The sequence below is a fragment of the Alosa sapidissima genome, chromosome 17, assembly GCF_018492685.1.
Source record: "Alosa sapidissima isolate fAloSap1 chromosome 17, fAloSap1.pri, whole genome shotgun sequence".
NCBI lineage: Eukaryota > Metazoa > Chordata > Actinopteri > Clupeiformes > Clupeidae > Alosa > Alosa sapidissima.
The window spans coordinates 19,430,226-19,450,126 of NC_055973.1; the positions used below are offsets into that span (position 1 = coordinate 19,430,226).

The window sequence follows — 19,901 nt, forward strand, 5'->3', positions numbered from 1 at the left end:
GTTTTTTGCTCGGTGAACATTAACAGTTATGCAAACAAGCAAATAAAGCACATTCATGAAGTAGACTCCTGTATTCCTTTATACTGTGGTGGTTTAAAAGTCAATAAAGCACATTCACAAAGTAGACTCAACTATTCCTTTATACTGGGGTGTTTTAGAAGTAAGACGTGGATCTGGTATAAAACAATTAGGCGGTTCATTTAATATAACATTTGTTTAATGACTGTAACATTGGCCTAATTGTTTACAAGTAGAGTACCATGACTAGCTTGCAAATTATTCATATTTAGTATACAATATTACTGCCTCAAAAGGAACATTTACTGGCTAGAAATAATAATAAATTATGAACCACTCTGTATTTCATAATGTAATTAAACATGCATGTTGTGTTTGTGTTTCCTCGTGAATTCTAAGTCCTTAATAATACATAGAGATCGGTCTAGAGAGCTAAAGAGTTTTAAAGTTGTGACAGAGTTTTAAAGTTGTGACAAGTTGTGTATCTTTACTTGTTTGCAATAATAAAAAAAAGCAATTGTGTTTAATTTCAATTTGTTTCAATTTTTAAAAATTAATTTCAATTTGTTTACATTTTTCTTATTGGTTCTGGTTCCGGTTCTTTCTTATTGATTCTACTCGATTCTAACATTTTGGTTCCATACCCTAAGTGGTACAAATCAAAATGGCATAGCTCACTAAGGTACCAAATAATAGTACCTTATTAGCCCAGGTATTAAACAAAGTGCTGACCATCTTGTCGGTTAATTGTAATACTAGCAATGCAGTCTTAGACACAACGACTAGTTATCTTGTTTTGGTGGATAGTTGATAGGTGGGAATCAATTAACCTGCTCAAGCCTTAATTGGCCCAGCTTTGGCCCGACAGTGGGGAGAAGAGTCTGTTTGTGTGTGTGGGTAGGTGTCTGTATTTAGCACCTCAATCTATTTAGTATGCTATGGGTGGTGCAGCGGGAGTGTTTTGTGTGTTTGTGTGTGTGTGTTTAGCACTGTTCCCGGTCTGAGTGTGTGTGTGTGTGTGTGTGTGTGTGTGTGTGTGTGTGTGTGTGTGTGTGTGTGTGTGTGTGTGTGTGTGTGTGTGTGTGTGTGTGTATTGATGTGTGCGTTCAGCACTGTTCCCGGTCTGAGTGTGTGTGTGTGTGTGTGTGTGTGTATTGATGTGTGCGTTCAGCACTGTTCCCGGTCTGAGTGTGTGTGTGTGTGTGTGTGTGTGTGTGTATTGATGTGTGCGTTCAGCACTGTTCCCGGTCTGAGTGTGTGTGTGTGTGTGTGTGTGTGTGTATTGATGTGTGCGTTCAGCACTGTTCCCGGTCTGAGTGTGTGTGTGTGTGTGTGTGTGTGTATTGATGTGTGCGTTCAGCACTGTTCCCGGTCTGAGTGTGTGTGTGTGTGTGTGTGTGTGTGTGTGCGTTCAGCACTGTTCCCGGTCTGAGTGTGTGTGTGTGTGTGTGTGTGTGTGTGTGTGTATTGATGTGTGCGTTCAGCACTGTTCCCGGTCTGAGTGTGTGTGTGTGTGTGTGTGTGTGTGTGTATTGATGTGTGCGTTCAGCACTGTTCCCGGTCTGAGTGTGTGTGTGTGTGTGTGTGTGTGTGTGTATTGATGTGTGCGTTCAGCACTGTTCCCGGTCTGAGTGTGTGTGTGTGTGTGTGTGTGTGTGTGTGTGTGTGTGTGTGTGTGTGTGTGTGTGTATTGATGTGTGCGTTCAGCACTGTTCCCGGTCTGAGTGTGTGTGTGTGTGTGTGTGTGTGTGTGTATTGATGTGTGCGTTCAGCACTGTTCCCGGTCTGAGTGTGTGTGTGTGTGTGTGTGTGTGTGTGTGTGTGTGTGTGTGTGTGTGCGTTCAGCACTGTTCCCGGTCTCTTTGTTGTCTTTGGCTAATTCTGGAGTCCTCCCACTCACCACTGGCTGTCTCCACTCTCACTGAATGGTGGAGACTCATTCAGACCAGCAGGCTCGTCCTTGTGTGAGTGTGAGCGTGATTCATAAGTGTTCTGTGTGAATTGAATGGCCTGGACCAATCCTGTCGGCTGGTTGCTGTCTAGGTAGTTACAGGTTTGTATGAGAACCAATGATTGTGATTGTGTGAGAGACCAGGAGTGTGTGAGTGAGAGTGAGAGTGAGAGTGAGAGTGAGAGTGAGAGTGAGAGTGAGAGTGAGAGTGAGAGTGAGAGTGAGAGTGTGTGAGTGTGAGTGTGAGTGTGAGTGTGAGAGTGTGAGTGTGTTGACTGTATATGAGAGCCCAGGAGTCTGTGTGTGTGTTGTATCCAGTGCAGTGGTAGTGACCATCTGTGTGTTTGCCCCACAGGTGATGGAGACGAAGAACATGCTTTACCTGGTGACTGAGTACGCCAAAAACGGGGAGATTTTCGGTAAGGGCCCTACTTGCTCCTGTGTGTCTGTATCTGTGTCTGTGTGTATGGGGAGATTTTTGGTAAGGGCCCATTCACTCCAGTGAGTGTGTGTGTTTGAGAGACTTGAAACAGAACACTTACTTGCTTCTTTGCGTGTGTGTGTGTGTGTGTGTGTGTGTGTAAGGGGTGTGCGATACAAAAGGCGCCCCCAGTTGTATACAAGCCTGGCGGTAATCAGCACAGAGCGAGACCTGTGTAGCCTGGTGCAGTCCATAGTTCAGTTCTGTAATCCAGTCCATTGGCTCCCGTTCTTAGTCTATCTGTGTGTGTGTATTGATGTGTGTGTGTGTGTGTATTGATGTGTGTGTCAAGTCCATTGGCTCCCATAGACACGGGCTCAGAACCAGCACGTAGCAGACAGAGCCTTCTTAGAGGCGAGTGGAACCCGACCCCTTGTATTAATTAGTATTAATTAGTGTCTCGTTTCGGCCTCCCTGCGTCATAGGCTGTACAGATGACCTTGACCTTCTCAGCAGGGCTGTGGTCAACAAAAGAATTGTGGCTTGCTGCCAGGACTGCGTTTCCTAGAGGCCGCCGCGTTGTGAGCTTATCAAGGTTAGCTGGGGGACTTGGTCGTTGTGTTCTGTCTCTCAGAGTAACTGCTGTGGTTACCCAGACCTGTTTCAGGTTCGTCTGGTTAGGCTCGGACTTAAACATCAACTTTCATATGCATTCACTTCACACTCATACACACATACACATACTCACACACACACATACATACACACACATATATCTTTAGCTAGGCCATTAACTCTTTCATTTACACACACACACACACACACACACATACACACACACACACACATCTTTAGGTAGGCTAGGCTTGAACTGGCCATTGCATGCTGTTATGGTTACACACACACACACACACACACACACACACACACACACACACACACACACACCATGACGCATGGTCGTGGCTGAGCTGCTCATGTTGGGTTAAAAAGAGCAACAGTATACCAATTTGACCTTATTTAATACTCAAGGGAAAGCTACAAACGCTATATTTAAGATGCTGGCGGATTCGTTTGTCACTGTTGTTAATCACTGTCGTCAAGATTAGCTGAGGACGACTTGATCGTTGTCTTCTGTCTCTCTAAGTAGCTGCTTCGGTTTCCCAGCGATGCTCTCAGAATACACAGATACACAAACCTGGTCAGGTTCGCTTGGTTAGGCTCTGACTTGGATATCCCACACACACACACACACACACACACACACACACACACACATAATTTTATCTAGGCTAGGCTTGGCCATTCCATGCTGTTATGGACACACACACACACACACACATACAGTACACACACACACACTCTAACGCATAGCCATGGCTGAGCTGCTCATGTTGGGTTAAAAAGAGCAACAGTGTACCAATTTGACCTTATTTAATACTCAGGGGAAAGCTACAAATGCTATATTTAAGGTGCGGGTGCATTCGTTTGTCACTGTTGCCAGAAACAACAAAAATAGGTGAAGAACCTTTCTGTTTGTTAAAATCACAAGGTGAGCACATGCGTTTAGAGGCCTCCTCGAGCCTGATTTACCATGTCACATCTACAGTTGGTTTGTTTCTTTTATTTTTACCGTTTTCTGATGGGTGATTGGAATTAGTGCAGGTGGAGGATCCTTTTAATAAACGTGATGGCTTGTGAGATTGTTTTTGTGGGGTTTTTTTTGGTGTGGGATGTATGTATGGAGGGCGTTTCATCAGACTGTAAACCTTTTACTTCCATACTTCCTTTGTGCCTCAACACGTTTCCCCTACTACCTGACTGCTAAGCTTCACACACAGCTTCACAGACACACACACACAAACACACACACACACACACACACCAACAGGGCCAGTCTTTCCATTGAATTACTGACATTGTTTGTTTTTCAACACAGGAATAAGAAAACACTCTGCACAATTCCAACTAAACAAGCGTCCTTCAACCTGCTGTGTAGTTAAAGCGATGGTTCGGAGTAATTTTACCCTAGGGTCCTTTGCACCATGACCCCGAGCCAAACACCCTCCCAAAACCTTTTTTCCCTTGGTCGAATCCTGGTCGAGTAGCGCTGTCAGAAACTAATGATGTTCTGCAGTCGTGATGGAACCAACTTTTATCTCGTAAATTACCCCACTAATAATGCCCTGAATGGTACAAAACTTCTGCAGTAGTACAACTACGACCTTTAGTCCAATAACGAGGCATTAGAAAGTTTGTAAGTGCACCAGGAGTTTATTTACCCTAGGGTGAAATTACTCCGAACCATCGCTTTAAATGAGACAAGAACCTTGCCTTGTGACTTGTCAAAGAGATAGGCAAGTAAGGGTATGTGTATGCGGGCGCACGCGCGCAAACACACAGATTGAAGTGATAGAATACTTCAGAATACTACAGGCTGTAGGGACTGGGGCTAGTACTTGGCTAGTACTTTTGTGTGTGTGTGTGTGTGTGTGTGTGTGTGTGTGTGTGTTCCCTTAAGTGCTCTTTCCAAGAAAGAGGCATGCTTTGTGTAGATTTGAGCTTTAATTCCCAGTATTAAAGGTTATGACTCTGCAGTGATCAGCCTCTATTTAGATCATAACCCCCTTATGTAACGCAATTTTGCATCATCATGGTTGTCACCATCATGCAAATTGACTGACAGGAGCTGTGTGTGTGTGTGTGTGTGGGGGGTGGGGGGGGTTGTGTGTGAGAGACAGGGAGAGATTGCTAGATATTATGCTGGTATGTAGTAAGCTGTAAATCCTAGTGTATGTCTGTGTGTATGCCTGTGTGTGTGTGTGGATGGCGTAAATCCTAGTGTGTGTGTGTGTGTGTGTGTGTGTTGCCTCTTCTGTGTTGATGATTTGCATGTTTTGTGTGTGTGCATGGTGTTGTGCGCGCATTATATCTACATGCCCATGTTAGTGTTTTTTGGCGGGTGAACTCAATCAGATGCCAGAGAGTGACTGTGCTACCATCTCTCAAATCTTTATGTGTGTGTTAGTATGCTAGTACATGTGTTTGACGATTGTGTATGTGTGTATATGCCAGCACATGTGTTTGTATGTGTAATGTGTATGTGTGTGCGTGTGTATGTTTAAATGCTTGCGCATGTGTTTGTGTGTGTGTGTGTGTGTGTGTGTGTGTGCAGCCACCTTCACCACGGCAGCTTAGAATCCTGGGAAACTGGGTCAACGGCAGAGAATAAGGAACTTAGGAACAGAGGAGAGAGAGAAGAGAAAGAGAAAGAAGAGAGATTGAGAGAAAAGAGAGAGAGAGAGAAGAGAGAGAGAGAAGAGAGAGTGCTAACAGAATGGGAGGTTAAGAGACAAGAGATAGATAGATAGATAGATAGATAGATAGATAGATAGATACTTTATTGATCCCCAGGAGATGGGAGAAAGTTTGGGAGAGGTGTTGAAGAGAGAGAGAAAGAAGGGAGAGGGCCAGTAGATTTGAGTTTGAGATCATTTGAAAGATTGTGTGTGTGTGTGTGTGTGTGTGTGTGTGTGTGTGTGTGTGTGTGTGTGTGTGAGTGTGTGTGTGAGAGAGAGAGGGAGAGAGAGAGATATCATGTGGAGGTGTGTGTGTGTGTATGTGTGTATGAGTGTGATTGGGATGATGGGGAAATGTAGGCCATGCATATTTTGGAGAGAGGCAGGATTGCTGTCTGAGTGACCGCTAACACTAACACCACACAGCTCCCACTGCAGCTTTGTGTGTGTGTGTGTGTGTGTGTGTGTGTGCGCCTGTGTCTGTGCCTGTCCCCCCCTTATCTGCTTTTTGTCCAAGTAACATCCTCACCAGGATTGACCAATCTAATGCATTCGCAATCCTTCTAAGTAGTGGCCAACTTGTAAGTGTGTGTGTGTGATGGCACAGAGTCCAGTAAACATCACAGCTGGCCAGAGTAATAAGCTGCAACATGTGTGCACGTGTACACATAAAAACACACACACACGATTCCCTTCTGCCACCATTGTGCATATAACATATAAAACTAGATGTACCGCAGAGCGGTACAAAATATGACCGCCGCCCAGTCCAGCACATTTTTTCCACAAAAATAAATCACACTGAATGGCCTATATGATTCTAACTGTCTCACTAAATTGCATTATCCACACTCAATTCTCACTGGTATCTGCTATACAACAAGTACCAAAACATGATTAGTTCATAGATTTCACATGTAAAATTCATTTTATACAACCCTACCCCCATCTTGCCTGTTCATAATTCTGAGAAATTCTTGAATTGTGTGCATGTGTGCGTGCACACGTTTATGTTTATGTGTGTGGGTGTGTGTGTGTGTCTGTGTATGTGCGCGTGCTTGTGTGTTTGTCTGCGTATGTGTGTTTGTGCATATGCATGCATGCGTACATATGTCTACTGTGTGAGTATGTGTCATACGTATGATTACTGTGAATGTATGTGTGTGCGTGTGTATCTGTTTATGCACATGTGTGAACATGGAATGGGTTAACATGACCCCTGGAGGCAAACATACGGAAAAAATTGGTCGGTTCTCAAGATATTCACAGAAAACTGTGTCTGCCCTACCCTCCTTTCGGGGGGTCCAGTCCAGCGGGGGGGCTACAGATCAAAACGAAAAACGACGGTTCCATGCTATCCATGTGGGGTTACATGCCCACCAAGTTTCGTGTACCCCGGTCTTTCAGTGTCCCGGGAATCCTTGTTGGTGTACGGTCACTAAATGTACACATAAATTATTTTATTGTAAGGCCCCCCATGAACGAAACTCTACAAAAACTTGTATTATAATATACTTATATTGTTACTGCAAACAAGCACCATGAAATATTGTAATCTGATTTTAGACTATCATGATTACATTGCCCAAGCCCCTCCTCACAGACATCAATGATTAAAAAGCTGCAGTGGTGGTTTACCCAGGTCCTGAGTAAAAATTGTGTGTCCTACTAACCTGAGTTAGTTATTACACAAACATGCTTCTGATACAGAAAGCCATAACCTCAATCACTAGCACAAACACACACACACACAGGCACCCCCACACACACACACATGGGTACCCACACACACACATGGGCACCCACTAACACAACATCCAAGCACAATTCATGGAACATTGGATCATTACAAATACTGTTAGACCGTAGAAGTAGTGTGTGTCTGTGTGCGTGTGTGTGTGTGTGCGTGTGTCCGTGTGCGTGTGTCTGTGTCTAGGCTTCATCATGTGTATGTCGCCACTGCAGATGTGTGTGTGTTTGTGTTTGTGTGCGTGTGCGTGTGCGTGTGTGTGTCCGTGTGCGTGTGCGTGTGTCTGTGTCTAGGCTTCATCATGTGTATGTCGCCACTGCAGATGTGTGTGTGTTTGTGTGTGTGTATAGTGGTGGAAGTCACAGAGTAACTCATTAATCGATTTCATCATGATACTTTGCTCACAATAAATAATGATAATATCATGATGCAGTAATTCTGCAATACTCAATACATTACACAATACAAGATTCATCTACAATACATTCATGAATGTATGAACTGAATTTAAACAAACAAGTTTTTAGCTTAGTACCAAAATAATTTGACTGTGTAGAGTATTGTATAGAGGATACATGAAGTAGTTTATATTGATTGATATTTAGGATATTTTTAGGATATTTTGCCATATCCTTATTTTGTCCCACCCTTAGTGTGCTGTCAGCGAGAAATTGTGTGTGTGCGCGTGCGCGTGTGCGTGTGTGTGTGTGTGTGTGTGTGTGCAGTCTGCCTGGAGGATATTGAGGTCAGCATCTCTGTCAGGCCAAGCTGAGGACTCCCAGTGAGCTCTGAAAAATCCTGTTTAACAAGCGCATCACAAACACACACACACACACACACATAAACACACACACACATGCACGGCCCTGTCACAGAGCCACAGGCAAAGTCCACATGGCTCACTAATGCATGAGCAATTAGCTTGTACTTTTTGTGTGGGTGTGTGTACATTGTATGCGTGTAGAACTATGTATACACGTCATGTAGCATTACATACTGTACTTCTCTGCTTGATTTATTGTGTGTGTGGGGGGGTATGTGTGTGTGAGTGAATAAGTGTGTGTGTCTGTTTTTCAGGGTAAATACATGTAAGTGTGTGTGTGTCTTTGTGCATGTGTTTTTGAATAAGTGTATGTGTGTGGTGTTTATTGTGTGTGAGTGTGTGTGTGTGTGTGGTGTTTGTCTCTTGAGAAGTCGATGCTACATTCCCAGGGGCAGTGTGTTTTTTGATTAGCGAGCTGCCATGAAGGGAAGAGGACCTGTGAGAGGACTTGTGTGTACGCACCACAGGGACGTAGGGGAACCTAACACCTGTCGTCTAATCACTATGCCTATCTCTCTCCAGCCTAACACATTTTCCGCGCATCGCTCTGTGTGTGTGTGTGTGTGTGTGTGTGTGTGTCAGCTCTATCTGCACTGTTTGTGTGTTAAGTCAAGTTAGGACCAATTTTATGTTGAACTGAAAGTTGAACTGTCCGCAGTGTGTGGTTCTGTCCAGCAGGCAGAGAACATGATGGAACATGCTGTGGGCTGGTGTGACTGATGAGTTATGTCTGTTATGTGTGAATATTATGCGAGTGTATATTGAATCAGTGCTATGTGTGTGCCAGTGGGAGTGTTGGGAACACCTGAATGTTCCAAACTCCAGCTGCGTCTCCAGTGCTTCCCTCTGTCTGAGTTCCTGCGAGATCTCTAATGGATCCTTCTGTCTTAGTTCTTGTGAGATGTGCAGTGGTTCCTGCGAGATCTCTAATGGATGCTTCTGTCTTAGTTCTTGTGAGATGTGCAGTGGTTCCTGCGAGATCTCTAATGGATCCTTCTGTCTGAGTTTCTGTGAGATGTGAGGTGGTTCCTGTGAGATCTCTCAGAGGTTCCCTCTGTCTTGGTTCTGTTCCTGTAGAACCTCTGAAAGCCTAGAGTTCCAGATAAGGTTCCAGTTGGTGTTCTCTGGTTAGGCAGGGTCAGCCTAGCTCTAATGAAACATCTCTCACACCCTTCAAGGCGTCAACGCAGCACAACACACCCACGCACAACACACACACAACACACACACACACACACACACACACACACACACACACACACAGTGGTTTAGGGCAGGTCATCTCTGGGATTCCTGCTGACCTTATGCTGAAGCAAAGGGAAAACACTTTCCATACAGACATACACTCACTCACTCTCTCTCTCTCTTTCTCTCACACACACACACAAACACACAGACACACACAAACAACTACCTCTCATACGCACATATACGTCAAAGATTTCTAACATACATTCACATACACACATAAATAACGCACCTTCAAGATGCACACACATACACACTTGTCAGGACAGACATTCTTCTTTCTGAAAACTGACCAGTCTTTCTGTCCATCATGGAGAGATTGTTACACTGTGTGTGTGCTTGTGTATGTGTAGGTGTGCATGCATATGCACAGACATGTTGGTGGGTTTGAAGTGTGTGTGTGTGTGTGTGTGTGTGTGTGTGTGTGTTTAGAATTTGAATGGTATGTTTGACATGTTGAGTTAAGCTGTGGGTAAGGAGAGTAAACATGTTGTTTATGAAGAATGTTCTCCATGGCTAGGCTAAATTCACACACATATACACACAAACACACACACACAGAGAGAGAGAGAGAGAGAGAGAGAGAGAGATACACAAACACACACACACACACCACAAACTCTTTCACTTCATTTTCACACTTCACATGCTCACACTCAAGCATTCATACACACACATGGCATGGATACATTCTCACATATCCAAACATCTCTCTCTCTCTCTCTCTCTCTCATACAGTACACACACACACACACACCTCTGGCAGGGCGTTGGTGGCAGTAGTGGGAATGGAATGTGTGTGTGTGTGTTGGGTGATTGTGTGCATGAGTGTTGGGTGTGTGCATGGGTGTGTGTGTGTGTGTGTGTGTGTGTGTGTTGGGAGTGGGCTCAAAGCCAAGGGCTGACCCAGCAGTCCAGGATGAGGTGACCACATGATTACACCATCCAGGGGTGAAACAACACTGAACACTCATTTTTATTGTGACTACCTACATCACACACACACACACACACTCCCACCCTCATCCCAGTGTGTTGTGATATTGTTAATGATGTTGGTGTTGCATTTTGATACACACATTTTTAGATGATGATGATGTAGTTATGGTGACATCATCTTTGTGTGTGTGTGAATGTGTGTGTGTGTTGTGTGTTTGTGTGAGAGAGAGAGAGAGAGAGAAAGAGAGATGGACACCTCAGGAATGTCAGTATTTTTACACACCCAACACTAATAACTGGTTATATAAGTAGAGTCGTTTTTTATCACATCATTGAGTTTGTGTGTGTGTGTGTGTGTGTGTGTGTGTGTGTGTGTGTGTACGCACGCACGCACGCACGCATGCAGGGCTGGGTGAGTGCTCACATCACGCTGTGGCTGTTTGATCTCTGACCTGTTGCTTGGTTCCTCCCCTTAGACTACCTGGCCAATCACGGGCGTCTGAGCGAGCCAGAAGCTCGAAGGAAGTTCTGGCAGATCGTGTCGGCGGTGGAGTACTGCCACAACCGCCGCGTTGTGCACCGAGACCTCAAGGCCGAAAACCTGCTGCTAGACGGCCACATGAACATCAAGATAGCAGGTTGGCACTGTGTGTGTGTGTGTGTGTGTCTGTGCGTGTGTGTGTGTGTGTGCACGTGTGTGAGAAGTGTCATCTACATGTTTCGAGGTCAATAAGAGCTTGCTGTTCAAGTGCCTGAGCCTCTTTAGGATCTGAGCATGGAATGGCACGACTTTTAAGGGTGTGTATGTATGTGTATGTGTGTGTGTGTGTGTGTGCCATTGAATGTGCAGCTGTGTGCATATTGTGCCACTGGTACCCTGGTACTAGCATCCAGTGGAATGAATGCACAAGGGCCACACAAACACACACACACACAAGCCCCACCATCACACGAGTGTGTGTCCCAGATGTTCTGAGTGAGCCCTGTCCTAGTCCCATGTAATCCATTTGGCCTCTAATGACTTGGCACTTGAAACAAATGACCTCATGCAAGATCGGGATACAAAACCACAACTAGCTAAGCCCAAGAAGTTGGATCATGTTTGTGTGTGTGTGTGTGTGTGTGTGTGTTAAAGGTTGAAATTCAGGGTTCTTTTAGTTGATACAAGATGTAGTTTATCTCCATGTCTACAATGATTAAATAAAACCAGAACTCTCTAGTTCTATTCACATACAGGCAGTCGTACACACACACACACAAACACACACACACACACACACACACACACACTCACGGGACACCGCCCACAGATTCCAACAACGACAAACAGATAAAAGACATAATCTGTGTATTCTAGCACACATCTCTCTCTTTCTCACTCTCGCTCTCTCTCTCTCTCGTACACACACACACGCACACACACGCACACACACACACACACACACACACACACACACACAATAACTGTTGTTCTGTCAGCCTGTGTCTAGTTAGAGTGTGAATTGTGTCAGTGTGTGTGAGTAATATATGCACGTCTCTGTTTATATAGGTTTGATTGTGTGTGTGTGTATGTGTGCTGTGGGCGCAGCTGGAACATCCTGTGCTGAGTGGAGACCTAAACAACCCCTCCCTCTGCCTGTCATTGGCCCTCCGGGCTGTCTGTCAGGCTGAGTAGCCAATGAGCTCCTGACCCACCTCTTGAAGCAGCAGAGCTCTAACATCATCACAATCATCCATCACACACTTCCTGTGTCTGTGAGAGGAGTCAGTCCAGGGCACAGCAGCAGGGAAAACACACACTCTCACCACTTTAGTTTATATATACACACACACACTACGCCACACCACACCACACCGCACACACACCACATCACATCGCACGCACATGCACACACACACACACACCACATCACACGCACGCACGCACACAAATACACCAAAGGAATGAGCAGTTGGCCCTCAGAAGGTGTGTGGGCCCCTCAAAGAAATGTCACCGTAGCACGTGTGTGTGTGTGTACAGTGTGTGTGTGTGTGTGTGTGTGTGTGTGCGTGCAGTGGCCAGAGAGGGGGCTGTGCCTTTCATGTGCAGCAGCCAGCAGTTTGAGGATGTGCTCTTTTTATGTGTGTCTGAGATGGGCAGCTGCCTCTGCTTCAGTTTGGTCCTGTCATGGTCTGCTCACGTTAGGTGCCCGACTACCTGCCTGACTGTGTCAGGGCCTCCTCACATTAGCTGCCCGACGGCCTGCCCAACTGCCTGAATGATTCTGATCTCGTTACGCAGGTTCAACCCTAGCACACCTGACCAGCATTCGATTTCTAGATAGCGGAATGTCTTAAGTCAGATATGTAGAATTCCTTTGTGCTTCCACTATGGATGTGATTAGGGAGGTCAGATTCTTCAGCATGGGCACAGACTGGACATCATTTGTGTGTGTGTGTGCGTGTGTGTGTGTGTGTGTGTGTGTGTGTGGTGATTGGCTCACAGGGCAGGAGTTGTGGTCACTGCTCCGCCATCTTTGGCATTGCAGATTGGCCCCCGTTCAGAGCCGGTCTTCTCCGCTCTGCTCTGCCTCCTCTTCACCACCCTGCTGGCGTCGGGGCTCTGGGGCCGTGTACCCAACACGGGCAGCAAACGCCTGAGCCACTTGCGCCCCCATCAAACTTATGCGTGTGTTATTATGTGTCTTTGAATTTGTGTGTGGGTGTGTGTTTGTGCATGTTTGTGTGTGAATGCAAATGTCAAAGATTATGTAAAACTCTTAGTCTGGGATCATATCTGCAGGTCAGTGTGTGGGTGTGTGGGTGTATGAGGGGGCGGAGAGGACTCTTTTGGGGCATTTTAGGGGATTACGTCTCAGTAATGGACCTGCCTCTAATCTGAGGGAAGCGATCCAGGTCTGTTGTCAGTGCATCTGCCACACAAACACACATAAATACACACACTCTCTCACACACATGCAAACATATATAAGCACACACAAATAAACATTCAAATTGTCACACACACACACACACACACACACATTCATGCACACACACACACATTCACACACAGATCCATGTTTACTCCTCAGCTGTCGATCATGCCAGACCTTCTGTGTGTGTGTCTGGAGGAATCCCACTGAAGTACAGGGTCCCCTATGGGATTATACTGAGGTACAGGCCCTATGGGAATATACTGAGGTACAGGCCCTATGGGATTATACTGAGGTACAGGCCCTATGGGATTATACTGAGGTATGGGATTATACTGAGGTACAGGCCCTATGGGATTATACTGAGGTACAGGGTCCTACTAGACCAGGGGTCGGCAACCCACGGCTCCGGAGCCGCATGCGGCTCTTTGATCCCTCTGATGCGGCTCAGCTTTTGAAAATAATAATGAGTATTTAATTTAAATGTATTTTATTTTAGTTCGTAGGTCTATCTGAGTAATTTATATAACTTCCCACCTCACTTGACTCCGTAACTGTAACCTGCACAATATTGTTACATTTGCGGTTCGTTGCCATGTCAGTATCAAACAAAATCACCGATTTCCCTCCATTTCAGTCAACGAGAACACTTGTCTTTAATTGTTATTGTTGATGTGTGCGCTTGCTGTAGGCTAGATAAGGAAAATGTCAAAAAGGAAACGTCAGCGACCACAGCTTTCGAGCGCGAACACAAGCGGGCTGAAATGGGAAAGTTTCCATCCGAAGACTGATTCTAAAAACGCAAAATGAACTGCCCGTTATATATCGCACACTGCAACGAGTTAGTATTGCTGTGTTAACCCTATTCCATTTGCATACATATGAAAAATATAAAGACAAACCTGCCCTCACGTTTAAGGGCAATTCCGTGCAAAACTGTCACATCCATAACGCCAACACAATGCCATGGTATTTAGTTGGCGTTTTGGATATATGACAGTTTTGCGTGGAGTTGCCCTTAAATGATGACAGCCTCAATTCTTGCATGAAACTTCACCTCACTGAATATGAGCCAGCCAGACTCCAAGGCCATCACCAAATCTAATCTCTGGTAGGCCTAATGTTCAATTTCGCCAATGACATGTCAATGAAAATTGAGTGTTGTGTTGTGAACTATGATGCATACCAAAGGACACTGGGAAAATAGGGGGTGGTGTTTAGCCTACATGGGAAGCCTAGGGCCTATACTTCTGTCATTCCACTTTACATTTCAAGTTACTTGCACATTACTTTTAAAACTAGTAGAAAATGTATTTAAAAATCCTCTGTTGAATGAAAGTAACTGTACGTTAAATATCCAAACGTTTTCTTGTAACCGTCTTTATGTGGCTCTTCTGAGATAAAAAAAATTAATACATTCAGTAAAAGTGGCTCTCCAGGCAAAAAAGGTTGCCGACCCCTGTACTAGACCATACTGAGGTACATACTGAGGGCTTTGTTTGGGTTGAAAAGCTCCGCCGTGGACTGTCACCTGTTTTCTCCTGGTGGACTTGCGACCTGCTGACCTTGGCTGTAGTGTTTGCGAGCAGGAGCACGTGCTGTCCAGCAAACACAAGTGCAGTGCAGAGCAGAGCAACAGCATCAGGGGCGCCCCCTTCAGGGTTGCCGAGGCTATAGCATCCATGGGGGTGCCATACTCAACAAGACAGTTGGTATGACTCAGCTGTGAGTGTGTGTTTAATGACTGTATTTGTGAGCTGTGAACATGTTTAATGGCTCTGTAATAGTATGTGTGTGAGTTGTATGTATGTATGTATGTGTGTGTGTGTGTGTGTGTGTGTGTGTTTAATGACAGTAAGTGCGTGTTAGTTGTGTGTGTGTGTCCTTGATGATTTCTCACTTTATTTGCAGATTTTGGCTTCGGGAACTTCTTCCAGCCAGGTGAACCTTTGGCTACATGGTGTGGCAGCCCCCCGTACGCTGCCCCAGAGGTGTTTGAAGGCCAGCAGTATGAAGGACCACAGCTGGACATCTGGGTAGGAGACATGCTAACACATGCTAGCCAGCACCATTACCATAGCACCTCATGCTATGACTGAGGAGCACTTGTTAACTAATGCAATCCAAGTCATCTAACATCACTCCCAAAATGATCACAAACCATGGTGACACAAGACTAATCATGTTAATCATACCTGAAGCTGACACAACTGAGATCTTACCACAAGATGTTAAATTCAACCAAGAGGAATCTAAGCTAGGTTAGCTTAACTTAAGCCAAGTTTTATAGTCGTTACATTATAGGCCTTAAGCTAAGCTAAGCTATGCTAATATTAGCGAAGGCCAAGTAAGATCTTAACTACTCTGATACTAGTGAGTCTCAGACACCATCTAATTACACTACTTTATTATTAGCACTAACGTTGATACCTCAACACACGCCTAAGGAGGCACTAAGTATGCTAACTTAATTAAAGGTACTCTAAGCCAGGGGTTCCCAAACTTTTCCACGACAAGGCCCCCCAAATACCACTAGGTTCTTGCCAAGGACCTTATTAAACCCATTGACAATACTACGGCAAACGTAAAAATACATTTAAGCTAATCCTAATAATTAATTTAGCCACAAGCACTTCGTGATGGAGCGTACAGTGTGCAAAAATTGCATTTGGGGCTTTCTGCTATATGAGAGCTATCACTCTATTATTATTCCCAGTCATTATCATGGAAAATATAATGTTCAGATATGCAACAAATTATTATAATGGCATTGTATAACAACCCTCATAGTAATAGGTATATTTTAATTTTTTCAAATGTATTTATTTGTTGCTTTTATTTTTCCTTTCTTTTCCCTGGCGGCCCTGGCCCCCACTTTGAAAACCACTGCTCTAAGTGATGAGCTTTGCTACTCCCTCCCCCATTTAAACTCTGCAATTTAAACTCTCCTAAGTGCGCATCTCGTCAGTGATTGGCTGGAACAGACTCGTTGTCTCTGTTCCTCTCTTCCTCTCCTGGTCTCTCTCCTGCGTCCCTCTGTGTGTGCAGTGTGCTTTAGATCGCCTTTTGACTCCAAATTGATCTAGATATGTAGGATACTAATGATTTCCCCCCCAGCCCTGACTCTCTATGTCCCTCTTGTGTGTGTTTGTGTAGAGTATGGGGGTGGTGCTGTACGTGCTGGTGTGTGGTGCTCTTCCGTTTGATGGCCCCTCTCTCCCCGTGCTAAGGCAACGTGTGCTGGAAGGCCGGTTCCGAATCCCCTACTTCATGACCGAGGGTAAGAACAGCTTTCTCAAACACACATTCTCATTGTCTCCATCTCACTGTCTCTCTGTCTCTTTCACTCTCTCACTTTGTCTCTCTCTCTCACACACACACACACACACACACACACACACACATACACACACACACACACTCTCACTTGCACTTACTGTTTTCCCTCTAAATTCTCTAAATTCAGTTCAGAGGAGCTTTATAGGCCAGTGACTGACGATGCGTTGTGTCGCCAGAACATTCACAGGAACTGGACAGTAGGAAGAAAATGGAGAAACGAAAACAAAATAAAGCACAACGCTGCATGTGAAAATGAAATCTCATTTCTGACCTGGCACGGAGGATGTGTGTGTGTGTGTGTGTGTGTGTTTGTGTGTGTGTGTGAGAGAGAGAGAGAGTTAGCATGTGTGTAATGTGCATGTTAATGTGTGTTCATAATGTGCATTCGTAGGCACATAGGTCATGTGGATTCATAGTTCTCTAGTAATCTAGTTATCTGTATAATAAGCACTAAGGGTTTGCACAGTTCCCCTTGTTTCCCATTTTACTGTGGAATGCTATTTAGTAATATTGTTTTATATAAAGCAAAACATTTTGAGTAGAAGTTCAATTGAATTTCTTTGTTATTTAGACAGTTAGTGTTGAAAACTTCCATATATGCCTTTCTGTGTCTCTCTGGTATGACTCATACTCACTCACACACACACACACACACACACACACACACACACACTCACTCTCTCTCACACAAATAAACTCCCTTACAATCAAATAAACACAGACATACACACACATCATACCCTCTCATATTAAGGCGGCTGATTGCTGATTGAAGATGAGCTGAGGAGCTGAGTGCAAAAACACACACACACACACACACACCCACAGCAGAGTGTGTAAACACTCCCAGGCCTCACAAGAGAGGAGCAAGAGAGAGAAAGGGATCTTGAGGGAGAGAGAGATGGAGAGAGACAGAGGGAGTAATGTCAGGAGAGCAACGAAAGATCAGGGAGGTGAGCCTTGTTTTGTGTCGTTTGTCTTTGGCAGCTAGCCAACGTTCTCTCTGGACCCATCGAGAGAAAGAAAAGAGAGAAAGAGAGTTTCTGTGTGTCAGAGAGAGAGAGAGAGAGTGAGGGAGTGTATGTGTATAAGGGAGGGAAAGGGGGAGAGAGAGAGAGAGAGAGAGAGAGAGAGAGTGTGTGTGTGTGTGTGAGAGAGAGAGAGAGTTTGTGTCTGTGTGTCTGAGAGTGTCTGTTTGTGTGTGTGTGTGTGTGTGTGTGTGAGAGTTGTCCTGTCCCTCTGCAGGGCTAACTGTGAGGGGGCGCAGCAGTGGACAGCTCTGCTCCCAGCCCCAGATTAACTGGAGCTCAAGTGCTTTACGTAAGCAGGCGGGCAGGCCTTGTCTGTTTGGGGGGGGGGGGGTGTTGGGCTCGCTCACACACCAGCCCTGCCAGGAAGAGGGGGGCGGCGGGGCGGGGGGGGGCGGCCAACAGGCTTTGTTCAGGGACCTTGAAACAATTTGGCCATGTGGAGAATGTATGAGTAACCCTACACTAACCCCCAATCCCCCCAACCACGCACACGCACACACACACACACACACACACATTTCTTTTCCCTGGCGTACCGTCTCTGGTCATTTCCCATCTATCCCCTTCCCCCAGTTTTCTTCTCATTCTTCTCTCATCATGTCTGTCCTCTCTTCTGTCCTCTCCTCTCCTCTCTCCTCCTATCCTCACCTCTCCTCCTCTCTCCTCCTATCCTCTCCTCTCCTCTCTCCTCCTCTCCCCTCTCCTCCTCTCCTCTCTCCTCCTATCCTCTCCTCTCCTCTCTCCTCCTCTCCTCCTATCCTCTCCTCTCCTCTCTCCTCCTATCCTCACCTCTCCTCTCTCCTCCTGTCCTCTCCTCCTCTCCTCTCCTCTCTCCTCCTATCCTCTCCTCTCCTCTCTCCTCCTGTCCTCTCCTCTCCTCTCCTCTCCTCTCTCCTCCTATCCTCTCCTCTCCTCTCTCCTCCTCTCCTCTCTCCTCCTGTCCTCTCTCCTCCTCTCCTCTCCTCTCTCCTCCTGTCCTCTCTCCTCCTCTCCTCCTCTCCTCTCTCCTTCTGTCCTCTCCTCTTCTCCTCCTGTCCTCTCCTCTCTCCTCCTGTCCTCTCTCCTCCTCTCCTCTCCACTCTACTTCTGTCCTCTTCTCCTCTCCTCTCCTCTCTCCTCCTGTCCTCTCTCCTCCTCTCCTCTCCTCTCTCCTTCTGTCCTCTCCTCTTCTCCTCCTGTCCTCTCCTCTCCTCTCTCCTCCTGTCCTCTTCTCTCCTCTCTCCTCCTGTCCTCTCTCCTCCTCTCCTCTCCTCTCCTTCTGTCCTCCTCTCTTCTCCTGTCCTCTCCTCTCCTCCTGTCCTCTTCTCTCCTCGTCTCTTCCTCTTCTCTCTCAGACACATGGAGGTGGGAGGGGGGGGGGGGGGTCGGGGGTCTAAGAGAGAGGGAAGAAGGGAAAGAAAGAGGGAGGTAGCATAAGGGAGAGAGAGAAAGGGAGAAAGAGAGGGAAGAAGGGAAATAAAGAGGTAGCGAGAGAGAGAGAAAGGGAGAGGGAACTGTTGAATCCGTTTAAGACCCACTGCTGTTGACGTCATCCTCATTCAGCTGTTAACGAGAAGCCAAGAGGTTGAACAGTCATCGCTCAAGGACAACAGGCCATTGGACCAGCAAGTGTGTGTGTGTGTGTGCGTGTGTGTGTGTGTGTGTGTCTGTGTGCCTCATGTTCCTCCTGTGAGCTAATCTGTTTTGCTTAGCATGTGTCCAGCAGAGGCTGTAACACTTGGGGTGCAGTCAGGCAGCTGTGTGTGTGTGTGTATGTGTGTGTGTGTGTGTGTTTAGAAGCTCAGACAGAGTGTTCTTCAGGCTCTGTGCACGGTACATACTGTCACCACTCTCCCTGTGTGTCATCTGCTACACTGTTTATATCAGAACACACACATACACACATACACACACGCACTTACCCATAAATACTAACACACACAACCAATCATACACACACTTATCCATACACACACACACACACATTCACCAGCACACACATTTACACTCTTACAAACACACATGCACACACTTATACAAGGATTACAGTTCCCCGTCTTACTACGGATTTCCGTCAATTTTTTAGAAATGTCATATTTGAGATCAATGCAGATCCGGTGAGAAAAAAAATAGGGGGGGGCTCTATCACCTTTTCTTTTCCTTTTTTTAAGGCAACTACAAATATTAG

General features: G+C 45.7%; 1 protein-coding gene across 2 annotated transcripts in view; it reads left to right on the forward strand.

Moving 5' to 3' along the window:
* sik2b (salt-inducible kinase 2b) overlaps positions 1-19,901 on the forward strand; it is a 46,077-nt gene that overhangs the window by 4,424 nt on the left and 21,752 nt on the right. For both annotated transcript variants that reach the window (XM_042068667.1, XM_042068668.1), the window contains exons 3-6: positions 2,325-2,388; positions 10,926-11,087; positions 15,276-15,400; positions 16,521-16,644. In XM_042068667.1, coding sequence (XP_041924601.1) covers positions 2,325-2,388; positions 10,926-11,087; positions 15,276-15,400; positions 16,521-16,644 — 475 coding nt within the window. The remainder of the gene's footprint in view (positions 1-2,324; positions 2,389-10,925; positions 11,088-15,275; positions 15,401-16,520; positions 16,645-19,901) is intronic.